The 13,495-nt window shown below is 38.1% G+C and overlaps 1 protein-coding gene across 3 annotated transcripts in view; it reads left to right on the forward strand.

Annotated features, from left to right (window-relative positions):
- DMD (dystrophin) overlaps window positions 1–13,495 on the forward strand; it is an 851,798-nt gene that overhangs the window by 714,745 nt on the left and 123,558 nt on the right. For all 3 annotated transcript variants that reach the window (XM_054391265.1, XM_054391273.1, XM_054391280.1), the window contains one exon: window positions 9,402–9,462. In XM_054391265.1, the coding sequence (XP_054247240.1) occupies window positions 9,402–9,462 (61 nt within the window). The remainder of the gene's footprint in view (window positions 1–9,401; window positions 9,463–13,495) is intronic.

Below are 13,495 nucleotides of genomic sequence, written 5' to 3' on the forward strand. Positions count from 1 at the left end.
ATCAGGGCATAAAAAATAAAAGGAAAAAAATTCTCCTTTCTGTTAAAGAGAAATGGGTACACATTTAGCAAAGTAATTAAAAAATCTGTGATCCTCTCATGGATGATGGTGCTTAATTTGGAAACTATGTACAGTAACTGGAGTGTGAAAAAGAGTACCTGCACATTTCAAACAGAATGCCAACTCTGTTTTTACTAACTCCTCTGGAATAATTTCACTCTTTTGGCTTCTCCTTTCTGTCTCTCTGTGATGCTGCCTTTCACAAAGAATGGGATTCTTTGTCTGTTGCTGGAGGACTCACCTTTATTTGTCACAACAGCTATTACTTTTTTTTTTTTTTGAGGTGCAATAAATGAGAAGTAGGATTGATGTCAAATTGGTTTTAATATCATTTGCAAAGCTAGCCAGCCACCCATCAATCTGATTTGTAATGTACTAGCTCATTCATGTGCATTAATTGTGATCACTGAAAGATATAGAAGCTATTACATCTTTTAAAAAGCATAAGCAATCCTTGTAATTTACTGTCTGGCTCCAGTATGAGCTGTGTTAGTATGTGTAGCATGTCAGTGAAGTGACTGCATGAAATAGTGCTCAGATACTCAGACAGAACTGGAAATTACTTACAAGTGTGACTGGGAAATCCCAGTGCTGCTTGTGGTTCCTAAGTTCATCAAGGTGAAGAACCTGAAAACGCAAGCAGAAAGAACATTCAGGTTTGCAAGTCTGAAAGGCTGATTTAATCTAGCTAATATTTTGTGATTTGTATTTCCCAGATTAAAAACTGCTACCTGCATGCATCAGACCAGACTTTTAAATCTGCATACCTAAATCTGTACTAGGAATTATATTTTAACTGAAGATACCTAACTATGCCTTCAAGTTTTGAACTTCTAAGCAGGAACAGCACTGACTTCAACATGAAATGAAACAGCCATGGCAGCTTTCACTCACAAACAGAAAGGTTATGAATGCTGGAGCCAACAGCTTGCACTTCCAGATAGTGATCTAGAGTGCTTCTGTGGCATTTTATGCCAGACAATTATTCATTAAAAATATGATCACAGATGTAGGATAGGTAACCCAGGTCTCTCCTTCTCAGGATAATAAGCTCATAACTGCTGAAGTTCAGATCTGGCTTTTCTTCTTCTTTCTGTACCTTAGTTTCCCTTCAGCTTTTTAGGCCACTCTCCTGAGAAAGTGGAGACAGGGATCTGAATTCCTTCAAGCTAGGAGAGATGTCAAGTACTCATATCTCCCACCATCTGAGTGAGCACTTGGATTATTATGCAAAGCAGAGATTAGTGAAGTCCTGTCTTGCACAGGCAGATGTCTTTGAAAGGGCAAATCCTGCTAATGAAGACATCTGACTAAAAATGACCCAGCTCTAGGGTTCTTAAGGCACTTTACCCATCCACCTGATAGATTATTTCCAGTAGTAACAACTATATCTTTCTCTCTTATTTCTCATTTCATAAATTACATTATATTGTCTTCCAGATATCACTTTTGACACGCAGACATTGAAAGCCTTGTCCATTCATCCATGTCTTTTGGGTATAATGATTTAATATTTTTTTTTTAGATATCACATTGAATGTTTTGAATAGAAAATATTACTGGGTAGTAAGATAAGAGTAGAGGACAAAAAGAATCATCTTAGCTCTGAGAGCTCTCTGGAAGCAAAGGGACTTCATTATTTCATTTAAATCTGGTCATATTAGCTAAAGGATCTTTATTGTTAGAAAACTTTTTTTTTTCCTGTTTTCACATAACTGCAAAAGGACTACATCTGCTTCTTTAAAAAGGGGAAAAGAAAGCTATTAAAATGACAGGAAAAATAAGTTTGCTTTACAGGTCTTGTCATTGTTATTATCATGGTCCAATGGAGAGCCATGAGGACGATTAGGGGACTTGAGCATATCCCCTGTGAAGAGAGACTGAGGCTGTTTAGTGTGGAGAAGAGAAGACTGAGAGGGGATCTGATCAATGTCTATCAATAGCTGAGGGGTGGGTGTCAAGTGGAGGGGGCCAGGCTCTTTTTGATAGTGCACAGTAATAAGGAACAATGGAGACAAACTTGAACATAGAAGGTTTCACTTCAACATGAGGAGAAACTTCTTTACTATGAGAGTGATGGAGCACTGGAACAGGCTGCCCAGAGAGGTTGTGGATCTCCTTCTCTGGAGACTTTCCAGACCCACCTGGATACATTCCTGTGTGGACTACCTTAGGTGATCCTGCTTTGGCAGGGGTCTTGGACTTGATGATCTCTGGAGGTCCCTTCCAGCCTTTAATGTTCTATGATTCTATGATTTCTGTTGAATTTGTACCAGCACTGGGCATCAATTCAATCTCAAGACTTGTGTGATGGGTAAATCAGGTTTCAAATTCCTGAATGTTTGTTTTAAGATAACCTTTCCACTCTAATACATTGAGATATAAATTTCTGAGCAGAATCATGAAGTCAGTTCTCAAATGATGATGTTCTCCTCTTCTCTTCACCTGGAAGCAAACAATTTTCCTTGTAACTAATGTCTTATGTCTGTGGGAAAGAAAAGCTTCCAACAAAAAATACCTTGAATAGCATTTAATAATTAATTCTAAATCTCTCTCTTGTGTTCTTGGTTTTCATTGGTCATCAACTTAAAAATACTCTGTATTACTTATATTAAAGCAGAGATTTTTTGAGGTGGGAGTGTCCAGGAAAATACCTCTTTTTTTTTTTTTTTAATAACACTCTAATTACTTTGTGCATTTAGACAATCCTATATTTTGCATGTAATCAAATATTATTTTTTAGTCTTAATGATTATAAGACTCAAAAGATGGCTTGTTGCCTCTTACGCTTTTGTTCACTGTCTGAGTTAGTGTGTTGGTAAGACAGAATTTCCCTTCAATATTTTATATAGTTTTTGAAGTAACATTTGATCTGTGAAGCCTAAACAAGATCTACTTCTTTTTTTTTTTTTTTTTTTTACACTGCCAGGATTAACTCTGATGCATTTATCCATGACCTCATTTGAGGAGCTAGGTTTTTTTAGCATAAGAGTGCAACAGAAGTTAGTGATACGAAGTACCTTGGGATACATGGATCAATACAGGCTATATCACTTTGCTGTATTTCATTCAATATTTCTTTTTTAGAGAAGTAGATGCTTGGCTTTTTGCTATTTTACAGTACTGTGACATGTAAGAAAATTACTGTGAGATGGATTTTATATTTCATGTTACAAGCAGCATTTGGATACCTCTGGAAACGCTGTTCATGATTAAAGAGGTGCATTGTTTGGGTGGTATCATATGATGTTGGCTCTAGGGTGGAGGAGAGAAATCTTAAACTGCCTGTAAAGATTCCAGCAGGAAACACAAGATGGAAAGGCCTCTTACAACCACAGTAAAGTGACCTTTGTTGTAATTGGCCCTGATCGTGTGCTGAGCTCTTTCATGAGTAATAATCCCTTCTTCAAAGTGGTTAAAAGTGTTCTGAAAACGGTTACATTGGGTAAATATCTGCATGAGTGCTACAGTGACAGATTCTGCTGCTAGCACTGCAGGGAAGCAGTGAGTGTTTGCTCAGAGTTTGGAGCAGCAGCATCCTAGCTGAAGAGGAGCTCTCTCTCTGAAATGCCTGTGAATCCATCCATGTGTGCAGCAGCAGGAGGTAGGGCTTGGAGCAGAACAGCCCCCATGCTGTGTAGTCTTTATGAAAGGTGTTTTGATTGATGTTTCTGCCTTGGAACTTCTAAACTGCGTAGCCAATGTCTTCCGACGTGCTTCTCAACTATGCAGTGCAACATTACACCTCAGTGCTACACAACACAATCTAATTGTTCTTTGACAATGATAAATGCACATAAATTAGAAATGAAACTCAGTAAGTCTGGGGGGCAAAAATCATATTTTTACATACTGACATTTCTTGCAAACTACCTCAAAGAACTCATGGATTATGCAAATACTTCCATCGTGCCACTAGCATGCAGGCATAGGTGTTGGAGATGGCATATTGCCAGGGTAAATCAGAAACTGATTGTGGAGGGAAAGCATTGCTTTAACACAGAAGAATAAGCTCTTTAGATAGGGCAATAGTTTCTCGTTTATAATGGTCTCATTTGAAAATAATTGGCATAGTACTCAATGCCTCTTCTGTGAAAGGTTACAGTACCTTGCCCAGATGTGAACTTTTGATTCTTGGGGAATCAGAGCCATTTCAGACATGAAGATAGCCTCGTGGTTTCATCCCCCCTGCCTGACTTTGTCTGAAAACACCACCGACTCTGTGCCTTGCTGCAGTGAAAACAGCTGGTAGGAGAACAAATTTTATGTGAATAAATAAATTCCATGCTCTGTGCTTGCATCAAGCTATTAATGATGATAATGCTAGGTAGAACAATGTAAGTCACACAGGTACTGTTCCTAGGCTGAATCAGTGAATTATTAGCGTTATTAAAACATGAAATTAATTGAGCACCTTGCTGAATTACAGCTAATATGGCCACCAAACAGGTAGTGCAGGTCTTGATGATGAACATAAACATTTCTAAGAAAAATATAATGGAGAAGATGCAGTGGGTTGGTACTATGCAGCACTACTTTGTGGTTTCTACCCTCAAATTGTTTCCCAATACTCTAACCCCTGATGACAAATAAGATTCAAAAGATTTTTCTTTGTCTTTACAACTGAAAATGCACACTCATGCCACTGTAGTGACTGGAAGTCTCTGCTGATTACATAAATAAGAACTACTGAGAGTAACTTTTACATGTGAACATACTAAATTTACCCTTTGAATAGCTGGATGAGAAACAGTTTCATGTTAGCAAGCATGCATATATTTTTCATTATATTTGCAGTGCTAAAGTGAAATATTTATTAGATTTTTTTTTGTAATATCAACACAGATAAAATTATACTATCAGCCTATTTAATATTTTGTGCAGATCCCTGCTCAGAGTAGAACACTGCTGAAGTTCAGAGAACCAGCATGCTGCTGTTTCATTATACATTCAGCAGACAAATAAGGATGTAGGCTCACTGTCAAGAATCACGTTCACTTAAGTTGAATGGGCAAAGTCTCAGGTTTTAACACAGCAACAGAAAGAAATAAAACTCCCAAATTAGGTAGCCATCAAAATGTATATGGATGCAAATGAAGTATAGGGAAATTTAAATTCACTTCTAAATTGCCTCATATTTTCTTGTAGTATTTAATTTCAGTCAACAGCATTACAAGTAGCTGGGTGTATGGTAATGGGTTCTTATGCTGTGCAAGCCAGAAGAATAAAACATTTTTGAATTACACTTAGGACACAGGAAAATGTCTGCTTATTGAGTGCTACAGCACACAGGGATGCTAGAGTGTCATATAAAAATGTCTTTGCTAGCAAGAGTTTAGTATTAACCAGGAATTAAATGCCTGTGTCCATTACCTACACTAGCTTTGTAATCGATAGTAAACCTGTACTGGTAACTAGAGACAAGAAACAGCTGTTCTTAGCTTCTGGGCTTCTGCCAAAAATTAAATTATTATTATTCTCCTAGCATAGCTGTAAAAAGTACGGCATATTTTGTCAACTCAAATTTATGCAAGGCTGGAATCATCCAGGAAACCAAAAGTATATTATAGACAGCTTCACAGCAATCTCTTGAAGAAACACTAAGTCCAATTATGCAGAACATCACAGAATTGTTTGTTATTCCTAAAACACTTAGTTCTCATGAAAGCAAAAGTATTTGTTCTTCTTCTAATGTCTATTGCGTGTAAGATTCTATGATAATATGTTATGACTGCAAAGCTCTTACCCAGATTAGCTCAGAAGCAACAAAAAATATGCAGCAATCTGTTCTGTCCTTCAGGTATTGAATTGGAAACAAAACTTAAAGTGGAAGTACTGTAGCTTGGGAATATTAATGATTGTTTGGGTGAGAAATAATGTAAGAACATCAATTTTCATAGAACTGTTTTGATCGGAAAAGACCTTTAATATTATTGAGTCCAAATATTATCTAACTCTTCCAAGTCTGGTGCTAAACCATGTCTCTTAGCACACACCTCTGTGTTTTTTAAACACCTCTAGGAATGGTGATTTAACCACCTCCTCCCTGGGGAGCCTATTCCAGTGTTTAATAACCCTTTTAGTGAAGAAGTTTCTCTTAATATCCAATCTAAACCTCCTCTGGCACTACTTGAGGCTATTTCCTCTCATCCTCTCCATTGATACTAGGGAGGAGAGCCTAACACCCACCTCTCTACAACTTCCTTTCAGGTACTTGCAGAGGTCATCCCTCAACCTTCTTTTCTCCAGACTAAACAACCCCAGTTCCCTCAGCCACTAAGACTTGTTCTCCAACTCTTCACCAGCTTTGTTGCCCTTCTCTGGACATGCTCCTTGTGAGACCCTACCTGAAATACTGTGTCCAGTTCTGGTACATCCAGCATAAGAAGAATATGGAACTGCTGGAGCAGGTCCAGACCAGGGCCATGAAGATGATCAGAGGTCTGGAGCACCTCCCCTATGGGCACAGGCTGTGAGTGTTGGGGCTGTTCAGCCTGGAGAAAAGAAGGCTCTAGGGAGACCTTATAGCAGCCTTCCAGTACCTGAAGGGGGCCTGCCAGAAAGCCAGGAAGGGACTTTTTACAACAGCTTGTATTGATGGAATGAGAGGGAATGGACTGAAGCTTGAGGACAGTAGATTTTGACTAAATATGCGAAAGAAATTCTTTACGGTGAGGGTGGTGAGACACTGGAACAGGTTGCCCATGGAGATCATGGATGCCCCCACCCTGGAGGTGTTCAGGTCCAGTTTGGATGAGGCCTTGAGCAACCTGGGCTAGTGGAAGGTGTCCCTGCCCATGGTGGTGGTGTTAGAACTGAAATGATCTTCAAGGTCCCTTCCAATCCAAGCTATTCTATGAATTTGTGTTCTCATAAGTAGAAAGAATAATTAAGCATCATGGTTAAGAGCTCTCTGTGAACCTAAAAACGGGGTTAAACGTAAGCCATGTTCACATTACATGTTAGTCTATTTGTGATGGGTTTTTGCATTCCTATAAGCTATGCAACAGGTTGCATCTTTACATCCTTTGAGTCCATAGCAGTACAGAGAAACTGAGAAGCTGCATGCATCTTACAGCTGCAGCTTGTGCTACCAAAAATGAGCAGCTTAATGAATGGCAACCTTGGCCTTCTCAACTCTTCAGCTATGAAGTCTCCAAACATTGAACAAAATGGGAGCCCCTGACCCAGGAAGGGAGTATTTAATCTCATAGAAATTATATTGGAGTGTTTGTATTTGACAAATGCCCACAGTTCTGTGTTCTTGTATGTGTGGGTCATGATACAGACCTCAATGGCAGTGCAGCATGCTATTTTTCCATGAAGTCTAAGACAGTAATTCCAATTGTGTGTTTCTTAAACACTTTGAGAGTTACCTGTTTTCATGGTTCATACCTTTGATATTTAATTTCACCTTTCTTTTTTAAAGAATGTGAAATTGTGTAAGTAATAGCAAAGCAATACACTCAGCTTAGCTACAGATGGTTAGTTGGGGGTTGTAGACAACAGCAGAACCTACAGAGATGCTGCAGTAGGCCACCAGCAATCTGAAACAGGATAACCACATTCATATTTCCTCCAAATGTATTCCTTCTTTTCCCTGGTTTCTCAGTGTTGTCTAAAATGTATGTGAAACCCATTGTCCCACTCCTCAGCATGCACGCTGTTCCCAGTTGCTTTTCCTTCTTTTCAGATCATCTTTACAATCATTAGGGTAGGAAAACACCTGTAAGATCATCATGTCCAACCTTCTATCCACACCTCCATAACCACTACACCATGTCCTGACATCTTTAACTAGAAGTTTGCAGGTTTCTAGAACAGCTTCAGTTTCTTCCTCTGTTTCTTTCTGATTTACTTTCCCTTTGTGAGGTCTGCTTGCAGGTTTCTAGAATGGCTCCAGCTTCTTCCACTGCTGCTGTCTGATTATCTGATTTACCTCCCCTTTGTGAAGTCCCTAGGCTTCTTGCAGCATTTCTTCACATCTCCTGTTCCTGCAACCCTTCCAAAATAGCAGGGCTTCCCCATACAGCCCTTTTTATAGGAATGGTTCACATCTTTCCTCCAACTCTCGTCCACACTCCAGCAGGTGGGCATGAGAGGAGCAATATATTTCACTCTTCAGACTGGCATCTGTGAATCTGATTAACAATTCTGGTACAACATACATGAACTGTGTATATTGGTCATTTTTTCCTTTGTATGTACGGTGATTTGTTGACTTTGTCAAAGTAGCTGCAACTGGGGAGTGGCATTTTTGAAGTATATATTTTGAATAACAGAAGGAAAGAAGATACTCAAACACAAACAATTAGGCATCTAATTAGTAGTTGTCTTCACAGTAATCCTTTTCCTTTGTGAACAGCAGGGGTCACTAAAAAGAAGAGTTACAGTAGGTGAAGCAAATAGGCTTTTATTTTTCCCCCACTACATCACTTTTCATATATTTTTATTTTTTAATAATTTTGTTAAAAAATAAAATTCTTGGCCCTACTGCTTTTGATGGGATAACAAAATCTTAATAAAATAATTATCTTTCAGATGGCCTAAACTATGTTATCTCTGTCCCTAATTTAAAAAAAAGTAAATTGTTTACAATTGTTTTGAGAACAAGTTGTATAAAAACTTTGTTATAAGATATTTTCATTACATTGTAAGTTGATGTGAACATTTAATGTATGCCAGGCATTTCCTCTCTATTTCTTGTGATCTCGCTGTCATTTTCTCCACTATTTGTTGTTATTGGAAGCCACTGAGACACACTTAGCAATGCAGAGAAATAAAAATAAAATTCTTCTCCATTTAGAACAGGTCAACAAGAGGACAAACAAAATCCTTAGGTGGTCTTTCAGTGTAAGCTCACTCCAAATAAAACAAGTGCATAATTCTGAAGGATGGAAAGCATTTAAGCATTCACCACACGAGGACAGAAATGGAAGGAAACCCAAACACGTTGGCAGGAGGAGCCCTACAAATAAATATACCAGGAAGATAGAATGCTTGCTCTGCTTCTTATCTGTTCTGTAAGCTTAGTAGTCCAGGAGAGCTTTTTTTTTTTTTTTTTTTTTTTTTGTACCTATCTTTGCAACTGAATGAGTTTAATTTCTCTCAGATTAGGCCAGAAATTTCAGGACAGCAGGTTAATCCTTCCTGCCTTCACGGACAACTGAGCAAACAAAACTGGTCTCAGAGTGGTCGAGTGTAAAATTGGAATCCTAGAGATTAACGTTGTCTTTCCTGTTTGGTTTGAACTTGACCTCCATGTTTTTCTTCTAGGTATGTTTGTATGTATGAATGTATCTGTGCAGTTATTTATTTATTTGTTTGTTTGTTGTTAACAGCTTCTGTCCAAGGCCCCTGGGAGAGGGCAATCTCACCAAACAAAGTGCCGTATTATATCAAGTGAGTATAAATAGTAATTCATTCCAGCTATTTCCATTTGTCATTTAAAAGGATAGTTACCAATTTTCTTAGATTATCCTAAAGTGCTCCTATCGTGTCTAAATGGGAAGAACAAACAACAACAACAACAACAACAACAAAAAGGAGTGAAGCGTGTGATAAATTTCACATAATTGTTCTAGCTATTTAAAACCACAGTAGGATGCGTTGCTTTGTAAGTTGTTTGGTTTCATGCTACTGTAAATCACTTGCAAACTAAGTAAAGCTTTGGGGTATCTGGATTATAGTTTAATTTGTGCCATTGCCCACTGAAGATGATGTCTAGCAGGTTTTGCAAAATTCAAAAGAAATCATTCTGAATTGCAGATGGGAATGGGATACACTTTTTAACCTAGCAATGCATGTATTTTATGCCATGAATTCCTTTAAGGACAGCACTTGGTAAAGTCTGTAGTTGGGGAATGACAAGGGAAAAATTAGTCCCTCTGAACTATTCTTTTAGAGGTTAGTTCCCAATTGTGCTAGTTTGCTTAAAAAAAAATGTGTATGCATAATAAATGAGAAGAAACTTTTAGCAATCAACAATTTAGAAACACCTGCTCCTAGTGCCCTAAACAGAGCCACTACACAGCACATAGGAAAGAAGTTTTAAATCATTTTCCCTTCCTCTTTTTTAATTCTGTACTATCTATAATATATGCCTTAAACTACTTATATATAACCTGTGAAGGAAACAGGTGATGTGATACCTGTGATAAAGACTAGTGGAGTAACTGAAATATGTGTTGTTAAATACACATACTCACCTGGATCCTCTTCATTTATTTGTTATTTTATCCTCTGTATTCCCAACACACTTTGCAAACTCAGATAGTGTGGCTGAAGCCAGCTCGTTGCAGGTAGCATTTGCAGTGGCACTTAAGTTGCAACTTCTGTAACAAGGGTGAACAGCTACAAAGCTTCAGAACAAGCATTTGAGTTATGCATGATGAAAACTGCCTGTAGTGCAGTTCAGAAGTACAATTATACCTGGTAAAGTTGGTTTACTGTTGCATTAAATTTGTCATTTTGGGGATGTTTGTATTTGGCTATGAATAATGAAATAGCTGCAAGAAATTGGAAAGCTCTATCAAAGAGGAGGGGACAAATTCTGGGAAGCAAGGCAATGCCCTGGCATGTAAGCAGCACTACAGTAAAGTAAAAAGATCTCCTTTTCTCTTTCTCATGGCATGACTTGCCAGTCAGGGGAGAGATGCCTTGGCAATTCTCAGTGTAGGCACAAGATGCACTTCAAGCTCTGCTTTCCACAACTCTCTGCTACTCACATCCAGCAGCCTTGAGTAACAGTTGACTCTGAAAGGGTCAGTGGTGCTCTTTCTTAATCTGTAATAGTTTTTTGTCTTCTCTTCTAGGCCACTTACAAATTCCAAGGAATACATTTGTTTTGTTCACTTTAGAAAACACCTCAATATCCTTAAAGAATTTTTTTGTAGCATTAGTAGCTTAAATTTGAATGCAGCCACATCTTTTACAGATAAACTTGCTGTCCTTGAGATGTAAAACAAACCAGTCAAGTTTTAATGAGCCTTAGTGATCTGTTACATCTGTTCCCTTCTCCTAAGTAATTCCCCTCTCCTAAGTAATTTTTCTTTTCATTCATTCTCATCACTCAACATTTCATAGTTACACACAATTCAATAATTTTCTGTACCATTTGAGCTTTTTTAACTTAGCACATCTTTTCTTCTTTTACCTATTGTTCTTCCATCAGTTGTAAATTCTCTCAAAGAGCCTCCAATGGAGACTAAGCAGTTACAGCAGTCTCTTCATGTCTACATCATTTTCTCTCGTTGATGTGAGTGTAGGTGCTAGACTCCTTTGTTAACCAGATTTGCTACACATTTTATTGTTTTTCATTTTATGTGGTTTCCCCTTGATGCTTAACCATTTTATCTCATCATTTTCATGTTTGCAGTGACATAACATTTGATAGGTCCATAATTCAGGCAGTATTTACTGCTAAATCTTCAGCAGCGATGTTTACTTACTGCTAGGCATCTTCAAGCCTCGTGATTTCACTGTTTAAAGTTTCATTTTTATACATTTGATTAGACTCTAGCATCTAGTTGCCTCTAAAGCTATCACTTCCATCATTCTTTCTTGAGATTATTGACACCAATTTTTTTCTTTTTAATTGTATTGGTGTGGGCATCATTGCGATTGAAAATACAATTATGAACAGTACACAACCTGTTTCAGCTATTCCCAGTCTTTGCTATTTTGTAGTCTCCTGGCCTACAGTCAGCCTCATGAAAATTGCAAACTAACTTCCCTGCACCAGATGCTGCATTCTGGTGGATTTCCTTCCACTCATTTCTGTGCTTCCCTCCTTATGGAGATGACAAGCTAGGCCAGCAGTTCAGCCACACCTTTCTCTTCCTCAGTGAACTGAGAAATCAGATGTGTGTGCTCCATGACAGCAAATGAATTCTTGGCTTCCCAAAAAGCAAGTGGACCTTGTTGTCTGGATACTGAACACTTGCCCAGAGCACAAGGTGCTGCTGAGTGAATAACCTCTCTGTTTTAGCTCCTCGTTAAAAGATGTAAAATTTCTCAAAGCCATATTTTATCCAACAATTTTCTTTTTGATCTTTTTTCTCCCTTGATATATTATTTGTATCTAGCAGAGAATTTAAAGTTTTTATTAGATTAAAAAAGGAGAGGAATATTTGAAAAAAATAGTTTTCAGTTTAATCGGTCCTGTTCTTTGGTCCTACTCTTACTGGAGTGCAACCAGACAATGGGAATTCAGAAGCAGGCACAGGCATGTCTGTACTCTTTAAAAACATATTAGGTATTCATTAAAACTTCTAAATTGAAGTTTTTAGAAGGCAAAGCAGTCAATTACTGTTCCTCAAATCTGAAAAGCAAATGGAAAAAATGCACTTTACGAAGACTACTGAATACACGTCAAAAGATAAAAAAGTCTCAAATTCTAAAAAAAAAAGGAAAAAAAAAAATCACCAAACCAGATAATGAAGGTAGGCAAGGTGCAAATTTAACATCATAATTCAAGTTACATCACGTTTTAACAGAGCTCATCTCATGCTGAAAGGGTTTGTGAGCGTGCATGCATACATGTGCACGTTCTTACCTTCCAATCAAACAGAGAGAGGAGCTGCTCCAAAGCAGCAATGGCCAGCAAATCAAATGTCTGCTTTGGATTTTGCAACACCAGAAGAAGCTTGGAGCACAACCTGAGTTCTTTTCAGTGTCCATCCTCCTGAGGGGACATCAAGCAGCTGTACTCTGAATCATGTTTGCATCTCTCTGTGTATGGCTTATGCTGTGCTGCTGAGGAAACATGACCATTACCCAGTGCTAGGAGGTCCCTGTTGCTTTGGAGCAAGGAGGAAGAGTTGGATTGAAGCTTGCAACGTACTTTCTTTTCTATAAAAAGTATTCATTAGTCCTGCCATCATAGTGTGCTGAAATATAGTAGGTGTGACTACTATATCTGTACGATCTTTGACGCTATTCTTCCTCTGTGTAACCAGCTTGCCAGTTAATAGTGTCTGTCTTCTCACCCTCTTGCTGTGCCCATTCTTTTGAAGGATTTAAAATGCTTCTGCAAAATTACAGTGGCCTTTCATCTCAGTACTTCCCACAAAGGAAGCCTTCCAAGTTATTTCCCAGCCAAGCTTATTTTCTTACACAGATTACAGCAGTTCACTGAACTTTGTCCTGCTGGATTCTCAGGAGCATAGATTTGACTCCTTGAGAAGATCCATATGAATTTATCTATAGAAATTAGCTATGCAATGAGTTAACTCCGAGGAGTACACATCTCCACTTGCTTACTGTCTTCCTTTTCTGTAGTTTATTGTGAGAATATTTGGCTCACATTAAATGTAGCAGCTTGTGACATGCATTTTTTATTAGTTTTAGCTTCTGCAATCTTTCCATACTTCATCCTGGAGATCTGACAGGACAGTTTCTATAAACATACTTTTTTGTTGTCTTAATTTTTAAT

This window comes from Indicator indicator, chromosome 1 (assembly GCF_027791375.1).
Source record: "Indicator indicator isolate 239-I01 chromosome 1, UM_Iind_1.1, whole genome shotgun sequence".
Taxonomy (NCBI): domain Eukaryota; kingdom Metazoa; phylum Chordata; class Aves; order Piciformes; family Indicatoridae; genus Indicator; species Indicator indicator.